Genomic DNA, 19010 nt, shown 5'->3' with positions numbered 1-19010 from the left:
AGAGAGAGAGAGCAAGAGAGAAATTAAAGACACACACACACAGACAGACACAGACAGACACACAGACACAGACAGCCCTACCTTAGGGTTATAGGGGAAGCACTGGGCCTGACTCCCTCCTGAGGGTTGCTGGGATGGCCAGGAATGGGTCATGTCCTGGGGGGAGGAAGTTTAGAGGTCAGAGGTCACAGAGACGGATAGACTTTACCACGCTTACAGAGAAGCATCTGCACACACACACTCTGCAGTATTAGAATGAGAGTCTTCTGGGGGTTGACTCATAGTACAGGCTGCAGTGCCCTATGAGGATATCTTGACCAAGAGAAAGTATCTGCCACTAGAGGGGGTGTTGTGGTATTTCTCATGACTCATTCTAAAACATGCCACTAGAGGGAGTGTTGTGGTATTTATTATGACTCATTCAAATCCAATCAAATTGTATTGGTCACATACACATGTTTAGCAGATGTTATTGCGGGTGTAGTGAAATGCTTGATTACTCAGGTTACAGATTACTCTCCACTTCCCTGCTTAATGCCTGGACCACATCACTATGGGCGTTAGCCATTGAACTTAACCTAGCTTTAGACCAACATGTGATTGGTTATGTCCTAACTCTAACCCTTGACCTGAAAGACATGAGGGTGATGAGAGTGCTGAGGGGTGATGAGAGGGCTGAGGGGTGATGAGAGGGGTGAGAAGAGGGCTGAGGGGTGATGAGAGGGCTGAGGGTTGATGAGAGGGGCGAGGAGAGGGCTGAGGGGTGATGAGAGTGCTGAGGGGTGATGAGAGGGCTGAGGGGTGATGAGAGGAGTGAGAAGAGGGCTGAGGGGTGATGAGAGGGCTGAGGGTTGATGAGAGGGGCGAGGAGAGGGCTGAGGGGTGATGAGAGTGCTGAGGGGTGATGAGAGGGCTGAGGGGTGATGAGAGGGGTGAGAAGAGGGCTGAGGGGTGATGAGAGGGCTGAGGGTTGAGGAGAGGGCTGAGGGGTGATGAGAGGGCTGAGGGTTGATGAGAGGGGCGAGGAGAGGGCTGAGGGGTGATGAGAGGGCTGAGGGTTGATGAGAGGGCTGAGGGTTGATGAGAGGGGCGAGGAGAGGGCTGAGGGGTGATGAGAGGGCTGAGGGTTGATGAGAGGGCTGAGGGTTGATGAGAGGGGTGAGGAGATGGCTGAGGGGTGATGAGAGGGCTGAGGGGTGATGAGAGGGCTGAGGTGTGATGAGAGGGCTGAGGGTTGATGAGAGGGCTGAGGGTTGATGAGAGGGGTGAGGAGAGGGCTGAGGGGTGAGGAGAGGGCTGAGGGGTGATGAGAGGGCTGAGGAGAGGGCTGAGGGGTGAGGAGAGGGCTGAGGGGTGATGAGAGGGGTGAGGAGAGGGCTGAGGGGTGATGAGAGGGGTGAGGAGAGGGCTGAGGAGTGAGGAGAGGGCTTGTAGGGTGTCTGCAAAATATGTAGATTGTGATAAACACACACAGACACAAACACAGACAGACAAACAGACCAGACCATGGACAATGTGTGTGTGTGAATTCAAAGGTGTAATGATACAGCCGATACACGGTGTGAAACAGGTTCTTACTCTATTGTGGCTGTGATGTGTTTTGAGAGACAACCTGTCACTTCCTGACACTTTGTGTGTATTGTACATCCAGTTCTGTGTGTTTTGTGCATATTTGTGTGTGTGTGTGTGTGTGTGAGCATGTGTATGCCTGTGCATGTGTGTATGTGCACGTGTGTGCGTGCGTGTGTTTGCGACAATGTCCCTGAAGCATTGGTCTGCCAGAGGAAGGAAAGGGTTTGTGATGATCGGGGTGATAATCGTCGGGGTGATAATCGTCGGGGTGATAATCATCGGGGTGATTATAAGACAGGATAGTACACTGTACACTATCTGTTCTATCTGATTACAGGATCCCAGCTCTGACGAGGAAGCCAGCCGGCCAGCTACAGAGAGAGAGATCTGGCACTACACTGTCTGTCTTTCTGAATACAGGAGCCCAGCTCTGAAGAGGAAGCCAGCCGGTCAGCTACAGAGAGAGAGATCTGGCACTACACTGTCTGTCTATCTGAATACAGGAGCCCAGCGCTGAAGAGGAAGCCAGCCGGCCAGCTACAGAGAGGGAGATCTGGCACTACACTGTCTGTCTATCTGAATACAGGAGCCCAGCGCTGAAGAGGAAGCCAGCCGGCCAGCTACAGAGAGGGAGATCTGGCACTACACTGTCTGTCTATCTGAATACAGGAGCCCAGCGCTGAAGAGGAAGCCAGCCGGCCAGCTACAGAGAGGGAGATCTGGCACTACACTGTCTGTCTATCTGAATACAGGAGCCCAGCGCTGAAGAGGAAGCCAGCCGGCCAGCTACAGAGAGGGAGATCTGGCACTACACTGTCTGTCTATCTGAATACAGGAGCCCAGCGCTGAAGAGGAAGCCAGCCGGCCAGCTACAGAGAGGGAGATCTGGCACTACACTGTCTGTCTATCTGAATACAGGAGCCCAGCGCTGAAGAGGAAGCCAGCCGGTCAGCTACAGAGAGGGAGATCTGGCACTACACTGTCTGTCTATCTGAATACAGGAGCCCAGCGCTGAAGAGGAAGCCAGCCGGCCAGCTACAGAGAGAGAGATCTGGCACTACACTGTCTGTCTATCTGAATACAGGAGCCCAGCGCTGAAGAGGAAGCCAGCCGGCCAGCTACAGAGAGGGAGATCTGGCACTACACTGTCTGTCTATCTGAATACAGGAGCCCAGCGCTGAAGAGGAAGCCAGCCGGCCAGCTACAGAGAGAGAGATCTGGCACTACACTGTCTGTCTATCTGAATACAGGAGCCCAGCGCTGAAGAGGAAGCCAGCCGGCCAGCTACAGAGAGAGAGATCTGGCACTACACTGTCTGTCTATCTGAATACAGGAGCCCAGCTCTGAAGAGGAAGCCAGCCGGCCAGCTACAGAGAGAGATCTGGCACTACACTGTCTGTCTATCTGAATACAGGAGCCCAGCGCTGAAGAGGAAGCCAGCCGGCCAGCTACAGAGAGAGAGATCTGGCACTACACTGTCTGTCTATCTGAATACAGGAGCCCAGCGCTGAAGAGGAAGCCAGCCGGCCAGCTACAGAGAGGGAGATCTGGCACTACACTGTCTGTCTATCTGAATACAGGAGCCCAGCGCTGAAGAGGAAGCCAGCCGGCCAGCTACAGAGAGGGAGATCTGGCACTACACTGTCTGTCTATCTGAATACAGGAGCCCAGCGCTGAAGAGGAAGCCAGCCGGCCAGCTACAGAGAGAGAGATCTGGCACTACACTGTCTGTCTATCTGAATACAGGAGCCCAGCGCTGAAGAGGAAGCCAGCCGGCCAGCTACAGAGAGAGAGATCTGGCACTACACTGTCTGTCTATCTGAATACAGGAGCCCAGCTCTGAAGAGGAAGCCAGCCGGCCAGCTACAGAGAGGGAGATCTGGCACTACACTGTCTGTCTATCTGAATACAGGAGCCCAGCGCTGAAGAGGAAGCCAGCCGGCCAGCTACAGAGAGAGATCTGGCACTACACTGTCTGTCTATCTGAATACAGGAGCCCAGCGCTGAAGAGGAAGCCAGCCGGCCAGCTACAGAGAGAGAGATCTGGCACTACACTGTCTGTCTATCTGAATACAGGAGCCCAGCTCTGAAGAGGAAGCCAGCCGGTCAGCTACAGAGAGAGATCTGGCACTACACTGTCTGTCTATCTGAATACAGGAGCCCAGCGCTGAAGAGGAAGCCAGCCGGCCAGCTACAGAGAGAGAGATCTGGCACTACACTGTCTGTCTATCTGAATACAGGAGCCCAGCGCTGAAGAGGAAGCCAGCCGGCCAGCTACAGAGAGAGATCTGGCACTACACTGTCTGTCTATCTGAATACAGGAGCCCAGCGCTGAAGAGGAAGCCAGCCGGCCAGCTACAGAGAGGGAGATCTGGCACTACACTGTCTGTCTATCTGAATACAGGAGCCCAGCGCTGAAGAGGAAGCCAGCCGGCCAGCTACAGAGGGAGATCTGGCACTACACTGTCTGTCTATCTGAATACAGGAGCCCAGCGCTGAAGAGGAAGCCAGCCGGCCAGCTACAGAGAGAGAGATCTGGCACTACACTGTCTGTCTATCTGAATACAGGAGCCCAGCGCTGAAGAGGAAGCCAGCCGGCCAGCTACAGAGAGAGATCTGGCACTACACTGTCTGTCTATCTGAATACAGGAGCCCAGCGCTGAAGAGGAAGCCAGCCGGCCAGCTACAGAGAGGGAGATCTGGCACTACACTGTCTGTCTATCTGAATACAGGAGCCCAGCGCTGAAGAGGAAGCCAGCCGGCCAGCTACAGAGGGAGATCTGGCACTACACTGTCTTTCTATCTGAATACAGGAGCCCAGCGCTGAAGAGGAAGCCAGCCGGCCAGCTACAGAGAGAGATCTGGCACTACACTGTCTGTCTATCTGAATACAGGAGCCCAGCGCTGAAGAGGAAGCCAGCCGGCCAGCTACAGAGGGAGATCTGGCACTACACTGTCTTTCTATCTGAATACAGGAGCCCAGCGCTGAAGAGGAAGCCAGCCGGCCAGCTACAGAGAGAGATCTGGCACTACACTGTCTGTCTATCTGAATACAGGAGCCCAGCGCTGAAGAGGAAGCCAGCCGGCCAGCTACAGAGGGAGATCTGGCACTACACTGTCTTTCTATCTGAATACAGGAGCCCAGCGCTGAAGAGGAAGCCAGCCGGCCAGCTACAGAGGGAGATCTGGCACTACACTGTCTTTCTATCTGAATACAGGAGCCCAGCGCTGAAGAGGAAGCCAGCCGGTCAGCTACAGAGAGAGAGATCTGGCACTACACTGTCTGTCTATCTGAATACAGGAGCCCAGCGCTGAAGAGGAAGCCAGCCGGCCAGCTACAGAGAGGGAGATCTGGCACTACACTGTCTTTGCTCCAGTCCTCATCACATACAACCGATTAGATTGACAAAAACAAAACATGTTAGGAGAAGTTATTTAGTCAAAAATAAGTTTGTTTGTCTGTGTGCCAAGTCCAGGCTGCCTTTGGCGTCACCATTGAACAGGAAACAGGCTCTGGAAAAGGTCAGGCCTTATCTGTTCTGATCTGGTGTGTGTGTGTATGTGTGTATGTGTGCGTGTTTCAGTTGTCGTGGGCAGCCTAGCTGTTTGGAGAAGGAGGAGGTGCTTTCTGTACATTTGAGTGTCCATGCATACCGGGATCTTTGACAGGCTTAGATACTTTTTAAATGTAATTTGATTGGTGGATTCAAATAAAGTATTGAGAGAGAGAGAGAGATGGACATTTAGATAGCAGAGAGATGGACATGTAGATAGAGATGTCAGAACAGCAGAGAGATGAACATGTAGATAGAGATGTGTCAGAACAGCAGAGAGATGGACATAGATATAGATGTGTCAGAACAGCAGAGAGATGAACATGTAGATAGAGATGTGTCAGAACAGCAGAGAGATGGACATGTAGATAGAGATGTCAGAACAGCAGAGAGATGAACATGTAGATAGAGATGTGTCAGAACTGCAGAGAGATGGACATAGATATAGATGTGTCAGAACAGCAGAGAGATGAACATGTAGATAGAGATGTGTCAGAACAGCAGAGAGATGAACATGTAGATAGAGATGTCAGAACAGCAGAGAGATGGACATGTAGATAGAGATGTGTCAGAACAGCAGAGAGATGAACATGTAGATAGAGATGTGTCAGAACAGCAGAGAGATGAACATGTAGATAGAGATGTGTCAGAACAGCAGAGAGATGGACATGTAGATAGAGATGTCAGAACAGCAGAGAGATGGACAATTAGATAGCAGAGAGATGGACATGTAGATAGAGATGTCAGAACAGCAGAGAGATGGACATTTAGATAGCAGAGAGATGGACATTTAGATAGAGATGTGTGAGAACAGCAGAGAGATGAACATGTAGATAGAGATGTGTCAGAACAGCAGAGAGATGAACATGTAGATAGAGATGTGTCAGAACAGCAGAGAGATGAACATGTAGATAGAGATGTGTCAGAACAGCAGAGGGATGGACATGAGATGGACATGTAGATAGAGATGTGTCAGAACAGCAGAGAGATGAACATGTAGATTGAGATGTGTCAGAACAGCAGAGAGATGAACATGTAGATAGAGATGTGTCAGAACAGCAGAGAGATGGACATGTAGATAGAGATGTCAGAACAGCAGAGAGATGAACATGTAGATAGAGATGTGTCAGAACAGCAGAGAGATGGACATAGATATAGATGTGTCAGAACAGCAGAGAGATGAACATGTAGATAGAGATGTGTCAGAACAGCAGAGAGATGGACATGTAGATAGAGATGTCAGAACAGCAGAGAGATGAACATGTAGATAGAGATGTGTCAGAACTGCAGAGAGATGGACATAGATATAGATGTGTCAGAACAGCAGAGAGATGAACATGTAGATAGAGATGTGTCAGAACAGCAGAGAGATGAACATGTAGATAGAGATGTCAGAACAGCAGAGAGATGGACATGTAGATAGAGATGTGTCAGAACAGCAGAGAGATGAACATGTAGATAGAGATGTGTCAGAACAGCAGAGAGATGAACATGTAGATAGAGATGTGTCAGAACAGCAGAGAGATGGACATGTAGATAGAGATGTCAGAACAGCAGAGAGATGGACAATTAGATAGCAGAGAGATGGACATGTAGATAGAGATGTCAGAACAGCAGAGAGATGGACATTTAGATAGCAGAGAGATGGACATTTAGATAGAGATGTGTGAGAACAGCAGAGAGATGAACATGTAGATAGAGATGTGTCAGAACAGCAGAGAGATGAACATGTAGATAGAGATGTGTCAGAACAGCAGAGAGATGAACATGTAGATAGAGATGTGTCAGAACAGCAGAGGGATGGACATGAGATGGACATGTAGATAGAGATGTGTCAGAACAGCAGAGAGATGGACATGTAGATAGAGATGTGTCAGAACAGCAGAGAGATGAACATGTAGATAGAGATGTGTCAGAACAGCAGAGAGATGAACATGTAGATAGAGATGTGTCAGAACAGCAGAGAGATGAACATGTAGATAGAGATGTGTCAGAACAGCAGAGAGATGGACATGTAGATAGAGATGTGTCAGAACAGCAGAGAGATGAACATGTAGATAGAGATGTGTCAGAACAGCAGAGAGATGAACATGTAGAAATAGATGTGTCAGAACAGCAGAGAGATGAACATGTAGATATAGATGTGTCAGAACAGCAGAGAGATGGACATGTATATATAGATGTGTCAGAACAGCAGAGAGATGGACATGTAGATATAGATGTGTCAGAACAGCAGAGAGATGGACATGTAGATATAGATGTGTCAGAACAGCAGAGAGATGAACATGTAGATAGAGATGTGTCAGAACAGCAGAGAGATGATAATTTAGATAGAGATGTGTCAGAACAGCAGAGAGATGGACATGTAGATATAGATGTGTCAGAACAGCAGAGAGATGGACATGTAGATATAGATGTGTCAGAACAGCAGAGAGATGAACATGTAGATATAGATGTGTCAGAACAGCAGAGAGATGGACATGTAGATATAGATGTGTCAGAACAGCAGAGAGATGAACATGTAGATAGAGATGTGTCAGAACAGCAGAGAGATGAACATGTAGATATAGATGTGTCAGAACAGCAGAGAGATGGACATGTAGATAGAGATGTGTCAGAACAGCAGAGAGATGAACATGTAGATAGAGATGTGTCAGAACAGCAGAGAGATGAACATGTAGATAGAGATGTGTCAGAACAGCAGAGAGATGAACATAGATATAGATGTGTCAGAACAGCAGAGAGATGAACATGTAGATAGAGATGTGTCAGAACAGCAGAGTGATGGACATGTAGATATAGATGTGTCAGAACAGCAGAGAGATTGACATGTAGATATAGATGTGTCAGAACAGCAGAGAGATGAACATGTAGATAGAGATGTGTCAGAACAGCAGAGAGATGAACATGTAGATAGAGATGTGTCAGAACAGCAGAGAGATGAACATAGATATAGATGTGTCAGAACAGCAGAAAGATGAACATGTAGATAGAGATGTGTCAGAACAGCAGAGAGATGAACATGTAGATAGAGATGTGTCAGAACAGCAGAGAGATGAACATGTAGATAGAGATGTGTCAGAACAGCAGAGAGATGGACATGTAGATAGAGATGTGTCAGAACAGCAGAGAGATGAACATGTAGATAGAGATGTGTCAGAACAGCAGAGGGATGGACATGAGATGGACATGTAGATAGAGATGTGTCAGAACAGCAGAGAGATGGACATGTAGATAGAGATGTGTCAGAACAGCAGAGAGATGAACATGTAGATAGAGATGTGTCAGAACAGCAGAGAGATGAACATGTAGATAGAGATGTGTCAGAACAGCAGAGAGATGAACATGTAGATAGAGATGTGTCAGAACAGCAGAGAGATGGACATGTAGATAGAGATGTGTCAGAACAGCAGAGAGATGAACATGTAGATAGAGATGTGTCAGAACAGCAGAGAGATGAACATGTAGAAATAGATGTGTCAGAACAGCAGAGAGATGAACATGTAGATATAGATGTGTCAGAACAGCAGAGAGATGGACATGTATATATAGATGTGTCAGAACAGCAGAGAGATGGACATGTAGATATAGATGTGTCAGAACAGCAGAGAGATGGACATGTAGATATAGATGTGTCAGAACAGCAGAGAGATGAACATGTAGATAGAGATGTGTCAGAACAGCAGAGAGATGATAATTTAGATAGAGATGTGTCAGAACAGCAGAGAGATGGACATGTAGATATAGATGTGTCAGAACAGCAGAGAGATGGACATGTAGATATAGATGTGTCAGAACAGCAGAGAGATGAACATGTAGATATAGATGTGTCAGAACAGCAGAGAGATGGACATGTAGATATAGATGTGTCAGAACAGCAGAGAGATGAACATGTAGATAGAGATGTGTCAGAACAGCAGAGAGATGAACATGTAGATATAGATGTGTCAGAACAGCAGAGAGATGGACATGTAGATAGAGATGTGTCAGAACAGCAGAGAGATGAACATGTAGATAGAGATGTGTCAGAACAGCAGAGAGATGAACATGTAGATAGAGATGTGTCAGAACAGCAGAGAGATGAACATAGATATAGATGTGTCAGAACAGCAGAGAGATGAACATGTAGATAGAGATGTGTCAGAACAGCAGAGTGATGGACATGTAGATATAGATGTGTCAGAACAGCAGAGAGATTGACATGTAGATATAGATGTGTCAGAACAGCAGAGAGATGAACATGTAGATAGAGATGTGTCAGAACAGCAGAGAGATGAACATGTAGATAGAGATGTGTCAGAACAGCAGAGAGATGAACATAGATATAGATGTGTCAGAACAGCAGAAAGATGAACATGTAGATAGAGATGTGTCAGAACAGCATAGAGATGAACATGTAGATATAGATGTGTCAGAACAGCAGAGATGGACATGTAGATAGAGATATGTCAGAACAGCAGAGAGATGAACATGTAGATAGAGATGTGTCAGAACAGCAGAGAGATGGACATGTAGATAGAGATATGTCAGAACAGCAGAGAGATGAACATGTAGATAGAGATGTGTCAGAACAGCAGAGAGATGAACATGTAGATAGAGATGTGTCAGAACAGCAGAGAGATGAACATGTAGATAGAGATGTGTCAGAACAGCAGAGAGATGAACATGTAGATAGAGATGTGTCAGAACAGCAGAGAGATGGACATGTAGATAGAGATGTGTCAGAACAGCAGAGAGATGAACATGTAGATAGAGATGTCAGAACAGCAGAGAGATGGACATTTAGATAGCAGAGAGATGGACATTTAGATAGAGATGTGTGAGAACAGCAGAGAGATAGACATGTAGATAGAGATGTGTCAGAACAGCAGAGAGATGAACATGTAGATAGAGATGTGTCAGAACAGCAGAGAGATGAACATGTAGATAGAGATGTGTCAGAACAGCAGAGTGATGGACATTTAGATAGCAGAGAGATGGACATGTAGATAGAGATGTCAGAACAGCAGAGAGATGGACATTTAGATAGCAGAGAGATGGACATTTAGATAGAGATGTGTGAGAACAGCAGAGAGATAGACATGTAGATAGAGATGTGTCAGAACAGCAGAGAGATGAACATGTAGATAGAGATGTGTCAGAACAGCAGAGAGATGAACATGTAGATAGAGATGTGTCAGAACAGCAGAGTGATGAACATGTAGATAGAGATGTGTCAGAACAGCAGAGAGATGAACATAGATACAGATGTGTCAGAACAGCAGAAAGATGAACATGTAGATAGAGATGTGTCAGAACAGCAGAGAGATGAACATGTAGATATAGATGTGTCAGAACAGCAGAGAGATGGACTTGTAGATAGAGATATGTCAGAACAGCAGAGAGATGAACATGTAGATAGAGATGTGTCAGAACAGCAGAGAGATGAACATGTAGATTGAGATGTGTCAGAACAGCAGAGAGATGAACATGTAGATAGAGATGTGTCAGAACAGCAGAGAGATGAACATGTAGATAGAGATGTGTCAGAACAGCAGAGAGATGGACATAGATATAGATGTGTCAGAACAGCAGAGAGATGGACATAGATATAGATGAGTCAGAACAGCAGAGAGATGGAGCTTCATTCCGCTCTAAGAAGCATGTCTCCTTTCATTCATTCAGTCTAACACACACACACACACACACACACACACACACACACACAATATGGTAAAGCTAAACTAAATAAAAGTAAAGCATTTCATTCCCCTCTCTTCTTCATAAACACTTTCCCCACAACCCCGGAGGGCAAGTGTTCCTTCTCTCTACTCCTCCTTTCACTTCATTATCTCGCCTCTCCTCCCTCTCAGTCACCAAGGACACCGATTACTCCCTCGTTCCTCATCCCTCCTCTCAAAACAACAAGCCTTCCCAGGAGAGGGAGCAGATAGATGGCAACACAGTGACTAGGGTCTGGTTTCAATAATGAACTATTTTCGCATAGAGGAACTATGTCACTGCCTACGTCCGGGGACTCTCCCAACAAATCACGAGGCAGACATGCCAGAACGTCGCGATTCAAAACCTTTGTAGTGATTTTAGTTAAGGTAGTTGATGCAAACCAACCATTTACGAAATGCAGTCATCAAAAATAACCTTTGTGATCTCCATCCTGCTAGCTACTATTTAGTATTTTATTCAAGCTGATAAAATAGTGACGTAGGCAGTGACATAGTGCCTCTATGACAACAGAGTTTATCATTAAAACCAGACCCTAGTCACTGTGTTGCTCTCTCTCTCCTCTCTCTCTGCTTCCTCTCTCCCACTCTGTCTGCTCCTCCTTCGCTCTTTCTCTCTCCTTCCTTCCTTCCTCTCTCTCTCTGATCTCCTACCACTCCCTCTTTCTCTCTCTCCCTTCTCTTTTTCTCTCTTTCCTGTGTTTGTCTTCTGGCTAGGAACAGGTAGAATGGGAACCGCACAGTGAGACTTACTTTCAGAAAGCAGGCTACAATCAGACAGGCTACAGTCAGGCATTTCTCTGTTACAATCAGACAGGCAACAGTCAGACAGGCTACAGTCAGACAGGCTACAGTCAGACATGTTCAGTTCAGCAAACAAAAACAACACAGATTCCCCCAAATGCCTGTTACTAAAAGCCTCAGGGCAACCACCAATAAGAGGACAGGAGAGAGTGTAACGTATAATACCACACACATTTGTTCCAGCCCAGCACTAACATTTGTTCCAGCCCAGCACTAACCCATCTGATTCAACTAGTGCAGAGCGGCGTAGATCAGTGCAGTAGTTATGGTGGTCCTGTAGGGTGAGAGTATAAAGTAAATCATCTCTTACCCCTAGAATATCTTTGGAACAGCCGTTACGCTCACTTCCTGTGACCTGTGTGAGGACAGACATTTTTTGAGAAAAGTCCTATAGATATAGAAGCATCCACTAAGGTACAGTATAACATCTACAGGGCTAAAAATATGAAGGTGTTGTGGAGGTCTATACCAATGATTAATATATACACTAGAAGACTGATAGGGGGTGCTGTGTTGAAGCCTCCATCTTGGCTCTCCCAAACCATCGTAAAAAATATTCTGGAAGCTATAGAAATGCATGTATTAATGTCTACATTTGTTTTTGTCACAAATATTATCCACTACTTTACCAAAAGTATGTGGACACCTGCTTGTCGAACTTCTCATTCCAAAATCATGGGCATTAATATGGAGTCCCCCCCCCCCCCCCCCCCCCCCGCTATATAATAGCCTCCACTCTTCTGGGAAGGCTTTCCACTAAATGTTGGAACATTGCTGCGGGGACTTGCGTCCATTCAGCCACAAGAGCGTTAGTGAGATCGGGCACTGATTGGGCGATTAGGCCTGGCAGTGTGTCAGTGTTCGCAGTCGGTGTTCCGGAGTTCCAATTCACCCCAAAGGTGTCCGATGGGATTGAGATCAGGGCTCTGTTCAGGTCAGTCAAGTTCTTCCACACCGATCTCGAAAAACCATTTTTGTATGGACTTTTTTTTTTTGTACACGGGAGCATTGTCATGCTGAAACAGGAAACGTCCTTCCCCAAACTGTTGCCACAAAGTGGAAAGCATTAAGATTTCCCTTCACATTGCTTCCAGAGGCAGTTTGGAACTCGGTAGTGAGTGTTGCAACCGAGGACAGTGCTATGCACTTCAGTGGTCCCGTTCTGTGTGGTCTAACACTTCGGGGCCGAGCCATTGTTGCTTCACTTCACAATAACATCACTTACACTTGACTGGGGCAGCTCTAGCAGGGCATATGTTTGGAGAGAGAGAGAGAGAGAGACTCAGTGAGCATAGCCGTGCTATTGAGAAAGGCCGCCGCAGTCAGACATGGCTCTCAAGAGAAGACAGGCTATGTGCTCACTCTCTAGTCCTTTTTACTGCCTTTCATATTCTGTGGGCACTGTTTTCTATGTACTCATTATCTATCTTCCAGATAATTAGGCCACAAATTGTATGACCTGACTAGTTGGAAAGGTGGCATCCTATGATGGTGCCACTTTGCAGATCACTGAGCTCTTCAGTAAGGCCACTCTACTGCCAGTGTTTGTCTATGGAGAGTGCATGGCTGTGTGCTTGGTTTTATACACCTGTCAGCAACGGGTGTGGCTGAAATAGCCGAATCCACTAATTTGAAGGGGTGTCCATATACTTGTGTGTATATATAATGTATTACAGACACCTAATACATACTTTTAAGTTATATTATGTGAGCTAAACATAAAAATTAAAATATAGATTTTTGTAAGTTCTAATGTTAAGTGAATTTTGTCCTTGAAACATTGAATTGACATATTGTAGAATTCCATTCATTCCTATGGAGAACTGCTCCTTCTGGGGAATGCCAATATGGCCGACCGGTGGCTTCAGAGCCTCTCACTGGTGGCCAATACACAGCATTAGCAATCTAGGGTTTATATACATCATTGGTCTATACAGTGGTGGTCTTTCAGTAACCAATGAGAATGCGTTGATAGATATAGATTGTGAAACCAAACCAGAGCATGTGACCCTACATCAAAATGACTCTTGTTTATTTGTTTGTTGTGTTTGGCCCAAGTAAAGCTAATCTGCAGACACAGACACACACACACACACACACACACACACACACACACACACACACACACACACACACACACACACACACACACACACACACACACACACACACACACACACACACACACACACACACACACACACACACACACACACACACACACAGACACACACACAGACACACACACACACACCTGTGAGACAGAGCAATGCATGTCTGCCACCACCATTTCCTGTTCCAGATGCTGCATATAGAGACAGAGAGAAAAAGAAAGAATGAGATAAAGAGAGAGAGAGACTCAGTGAGCATAGCCTTGCTATTGAGAAAGGCCACTGTAGGCAGACCTGCCTCTCAAGAGAAGACAGGCTATGTGCACACTGCCCACAGAATGAGATGGAAACTGAGCTGCACTTCCTAACCTCCTGCCAAATATATGACAATATTTGAGACACACATTTCCCTCAGATTACACAGATCCACAAAGAATTAAAAAACAAGCCTGATTTTGATAAACTCCCATATCTACTGGGTGAAATACCACAATGTTCCATCACAGCAGCACGATGTGTGACCTGTTGCCACAAGAAAAGGGCAGGAACAAACACCATTGTAAATACAACCCATATTTATTGTTCATGTATTTTCCCTTTTGCACATCGTTACGACACTGTATATACACATAATATGACATTTGAAATGTCTTTATTCCTTTGGAACTTTTGTGAGTGTAATGTTTACTGTTGTTTAATTTGTATTATTTATTTAACTTTGTATATTATCTACTTCACTTGCTTTGGCAAAGTAAACATATACTTCCCAAGCCAATAAAGCCCTTAAATTGAATTGAGAGAGAGAGACAGAGGGAAAGAAATAGAGAAGAGAGAAATACAAAGAGAGAGAGAGACAGACATTTGGTAGATCGCCCCCTTTACTGCCTCCCTCTGTCCTTCTCTCTAACCCCCTTTACTGCCTCCCTCTGCCCTTCTCTCTAACCCCCTTTACTGCCTCCCTCTGCCCTTCTCTCTAACCCCCTTTTACTGCCTCCCTCTGCCCTTCTCTCTAACCCCCTTTTACTGCCTTCCTCTGCCATTCTCTCTAACCCCTTTTACTGCCTCACTCTGTCCTTCTCTCTAACCCCCTTTACTGCCTCCCTCTGCCCTTCTCTCTAACCCCCTTTTACTGCCTTCCTCTGCCATTCTCTCTAACCCCTTTTACTGCCTCACTCTGTCCTTCTCTCTAACCCCCTTTACTGCCTCTCTCTGTCCTTCTCTCTAACCCCCTGTACTGCCTCCCTCTGTCCTTCTCTCTAACCCCCTGTACTGCCTCCCTCTGTCCTTCTCTCTAACCCCCTTTACTGCCTCCCTCTGCCCTTCTCTCTAACCCCCTTTACTGCCTCCCTCTGCCCTTCTCTCTAACCCCCTTTACTGCCTCCCTCTGTCCTTCTCTCTAACCCCCTTTACTGCCTCCCTCTGTCCTCTCTAACCCCCTTTACTGCCTCCCTCTGTCCTTCTCTCTAACCCCTTTTCCTGCCTCCCTCTGTCTTTCTCTCTAACCTCTTTTACTGCCTCCCTCTGTCCTTCTCTCTAACCCCCTTTTACTGCCTCCCTCTGTCCTTCTCTCTAACCCCCTTTACTGCCTCCCTCTGTCCTTCTCTCTAACCCCCTTTACTGCCTTCCTCTGTCCTTCTCTCTAACCCCCTTTACTGCCTCCCTCTGCCCTTCTCTCTAACCCCCTTTTACTGCCTCCCTCTGTCCTTCTCTCTAACCCCCTTTACTGCCTCCCTCTGTCCTTCTCTCTAACCCCCTTTACTGCCTTCCTCTGTCCTTCTCTCTAACCCCCTTTACTGCCTCCCTCTGTCCTTCTCTCTAACCCCCTTTACTGCCTCCCTCTGTCCTTCTCTCTAACTCCCTTTTACTGCCTCCCTCTGTCCTTCTCTCTAACCCCCTTTACTGCCTCCCTCTGTCCTTCTCTCTAACCCCCTTTACTGCCTCCCTCTGTCCTTCTCTCTAACCCCCTTTTACTGCCTCCCTCTGTCCTTCTCTCTAACCACCTTTACTGCCTCCCTCTGTCTTTCTCTCTAACCCCCTTTACTGCCTCCCTCTGTCCTTCTCTCTAACCCATTTTACTGCCTCCCTCTGTCTTTCTCTCTAACCCCCTTTTACTGCCTCTCTAACTCTGTGGGCACTGTGTTCTATGTACTCTCTCTCTCTCTCTCTCTCTCTCTCTCTATGAGTAACTTCACTGTCTGACTGCGTAATCAGCGCAGCACTGGCATGAAGGTGTGATGTGTGTGTACGTGCAGCCCTGTCATCGAACACAATGCTGAAAGTGTAGCCATAGTAGACTATAAGTGTCCTTGTGCATAATGCATTTCTCACATCTATTAACAGTAGCATCAGCAGCCTACAGTAATGGTGGTGCAACTCTCCAGACACACACCGTGGTCTCCAGTGCCCAAACCAACCACAACCCATCACAACACCTGCAAACAAACAGCATGCAAGCCAACAATTCTCCCACCACCTGTGACCTAAAGCGCCAATAGGCCGAGGTGACAGATTCACCAGGATCAACTTGCAGTGCAGCTTAATTTGAAAGTCTTTATAAATATCTACCGTTTTTTTCTATATTTAGAACAGAGCATGCTTGGATCTAAACCGAAAACAAAAGGTTGCGCTTGGCCTGTCAACGACGGAAATTGGTTTAACCGTCACTAACCACAAGAGTCCTAAACAGATTTTACATCTCATCGTGACAATGCAGTCTACTGTATAAATCAATATAACATTTCAAACCATTTTAATTGTTGCTTTGTATTTGCAATACATCCTACACTAGCTTTGTGCATTAAGCATATTTCATCGTTAATTTTGTTTTCAAATTAAAGGTTGTCTAGTTAAATAAAGGTTAAATATATGTTTTTTAAATAATAATTTGCAAATGAGAAATGAAATGTAATAGCCGTCCATTTTTTAAAATAAAAGTTCCAATAAATTATATGAGACTACAGAATAGTAAGTTACGCTTCAAGTTAAATAAAGGAAAGCAAAACAACCGAATGTATCTCTTCTCACCTGAGATGCGCAACGAATCAGGGAACACACGATGGAAAGTTGTCCCGTGCCGCGGAGGACTGTAGGCATGTTTGGTCACTGGTCCTCTCCATCCGTTCATCTCACAGAAGACGCACCGTGCAAGCACAAATCGGTACAAATGCCAAACATCCCCGTTCTACCGCCAGAGAGCGAACAGCGTCACCAGCTCAACTGGAGAGAGTCACGGATTCGGTGTCGTCTTGGGAGTGAACGAGCGTGCGTGCGCTGTGCGTGGGCTGTGCGTGGGCGTACCAGGGGATTCGCATGACAGAGCTCCGCGCTAGAAAACATGGCATTCACATCGGTAATATGTTCAGGCATGAAGTTCAAACATAGGCGAGGAGCGCTGTTATATCAACCACTGACTAGCCTGCTGACCAGGCTGCCCCTACACACCCACATCAATGACCCACACGCACAAACGGAAACAATGTCGCGCACACTCCTCCTTATGCGTTTTTGAATGGTAGCACAGCGTAGTGCACAATTTCACCGTGCACTCAATGTACAATCTCTACAGAAGTGACTTTCTGTTCAATTGTTGTTTTGCGCTCTTCGCATCCTGCCAGTGAATGCGTATGTAATCATTAGCGCTAATGCACTCTGCTGGAGTCGCTGTCTGCAACACTGAGAGGCGGCACGACGGGTCTGTGTTGTGTGGAGTTTGTGTTGTTCTAATGAAATATGACTCATGTTCGTGCCCTAGATCCCGCTGGCAGAAAAAATAGAGAGAGAGAGGGATGGGTGGAGAGAGATGGACAGAGGTGAAAGGAGGATCGGGTTTAAGTGGAGATGGATTAACAACAGCAGAGACCAAATAGATTTAAAGCAACCCTTAACAAGGAAGGTGACACAAATCCCCAGGACCGCCCTATTGCTCCTCTGAGACAGAGAGAAAAATGGGAAATGTGGTCGTTTTTCACAAGTTTTATCTCCAAGGAGAAGTGGAGGGCATACACAAATAATAAGGGGGTATAAGAAGAATGCGTTTATTTAAGTGGTAATCACATTAATAAAGTTGACTCGGAACTGACAGGCAAAAAACGTCACAAAAGGAGATGCAAATTGTTCATTAAGTCATCATTATTTAGGTCTTATATTTTGCTCTGCAACCTAAACTAGTCAGTATGCGGCTATCTGGGAGATAAAGCGGTTGAGTACCTCAGCCGCTTATTTAAAAGGTGAAATAATATACATTTTCTTAATTGTGTCCAAATGTATTTATTGTATAACTGAAAAACACACGAATCTGTCCTAAATGCGTGGTGTGTGTTTGGGCAAAGCTACTGACCTGTGTTGAATGTAAAATGTGGATTCCAAAGGTCTTTAAATATAAGGTCAGGTATTGTTTACCTTAACACAACCATATGGATCTTGAAAAGGAATTTGTTTTTCAGTGGATGTAGGCGTTTATGTCATGTCCGGGGTGTTAATTAAAATCTTTCCCACTCCAATGTCCACCCTGTTAGGCTAAATTATAGAGCAATTAACATTTCAAAACGTTAATGTTTCATAGAGAAGTTAAAATCAAGTGTTCACAATTATGCTAGTTCAATTTTGCTTACTCAGAGTGATGGCTAATTTGGGCTACAAATTTCCACCCTGTTAGGATTATGAACCTAACAGGGTGGAAATTGCACCACCCCAAAAATAAGTGCCTGAGCATGGCCAATATGTTTTTCTGAAAGTCAAACATGTCCTTTTTCTGATAGAATACAAAATATATATATTGTAGCGTTTTCAGCGCCAGATTCTTTGTAAGGCAGAGTTTAAACATACAAACACACAACCCCAGTCCAAGTGAAGGGTTAAACTGGTTTACTACAAGCAGGCTTTGGCAACGTCCTCTCACTGTCAACTGCGTTTATTTTCAGCAAACTTAACATGTGTAAATATTTGTATGAACATAACAAGATTCAACAACTGAGACAAACTGAACAAGTTCCACAGACATGTGACTAACTATTGTTCCACTAACAAGTGGAATAATGTGTCCCTGAATTAAGGGGGGGGGGGGGGGGGGGGCAATATCAAAAGTAAGTCAGTATCTGGTGTGGCCACCAGCTGCATTAAGTACTGCAGTGCATCTCCTCCTCATTGACTGCACCAGATTTGCCAGTTCTTTCTGTGAGATGTTACCCCACTCTTCCACCAAGGCACCTGCAAGTTCCCAGACATTCCTGGGGGGAATGGCCCTAGCTCTT

The 19010-nt window shown here is 46.0% G+C and overlaps 1 protein-coding gene across 1 annotated transcript in view; it reads right to left on the bottom strand.

Moving 5' to 3' along the window:
- Positions 1-16989, bottom strand: part of LOC139404880 (AF4/FMR2 family member 3-like) — a 40115-nt gene extending 23126 nt beyond the window's left edge. The window contains exons 1-3 of the mRNA XM_071147415.1: positions 16786-16989; positions 11961-12005; positions 82-156 (exon numbers count right to left, since the gene is read on the bottom strand). Coding sequence (XP_071003516.1) covers positions 82-156; positions 11961-12005; positions 16786-16854 — 189 coding nt within the window. The 5' untranslated portion in view covers positions 16855-16989. The remainder of the gene's footprint in view (positions 1-81; positions 157-11960; positions 12006-16785) is intronic.
- Positions 16990-19010: the final 2021 nt, after the last annotated feature.

The sequence above is a fragment of the Oncorhynchus clarkii genome, chromosome 3 (genome assembly GCF_045791955.1).
Source record: "Oncorhynchus clarkii lewisi isolate Uvic-CL-2024 chromosome 3, UVic_Ocla_1.0, whole genome shotgun sequence".
NCBI classification, from domain to species: domain Eukaryota; kingdom Metazoa; phylum Chordata; class Actinopteri; order Salmoniformes; family Salmonidae; genus Oncorhynchus; species Oncorhynchus clarkii.
This window is presented reverse-complemented; position numbering and strand designations above follow the sequence as displayed.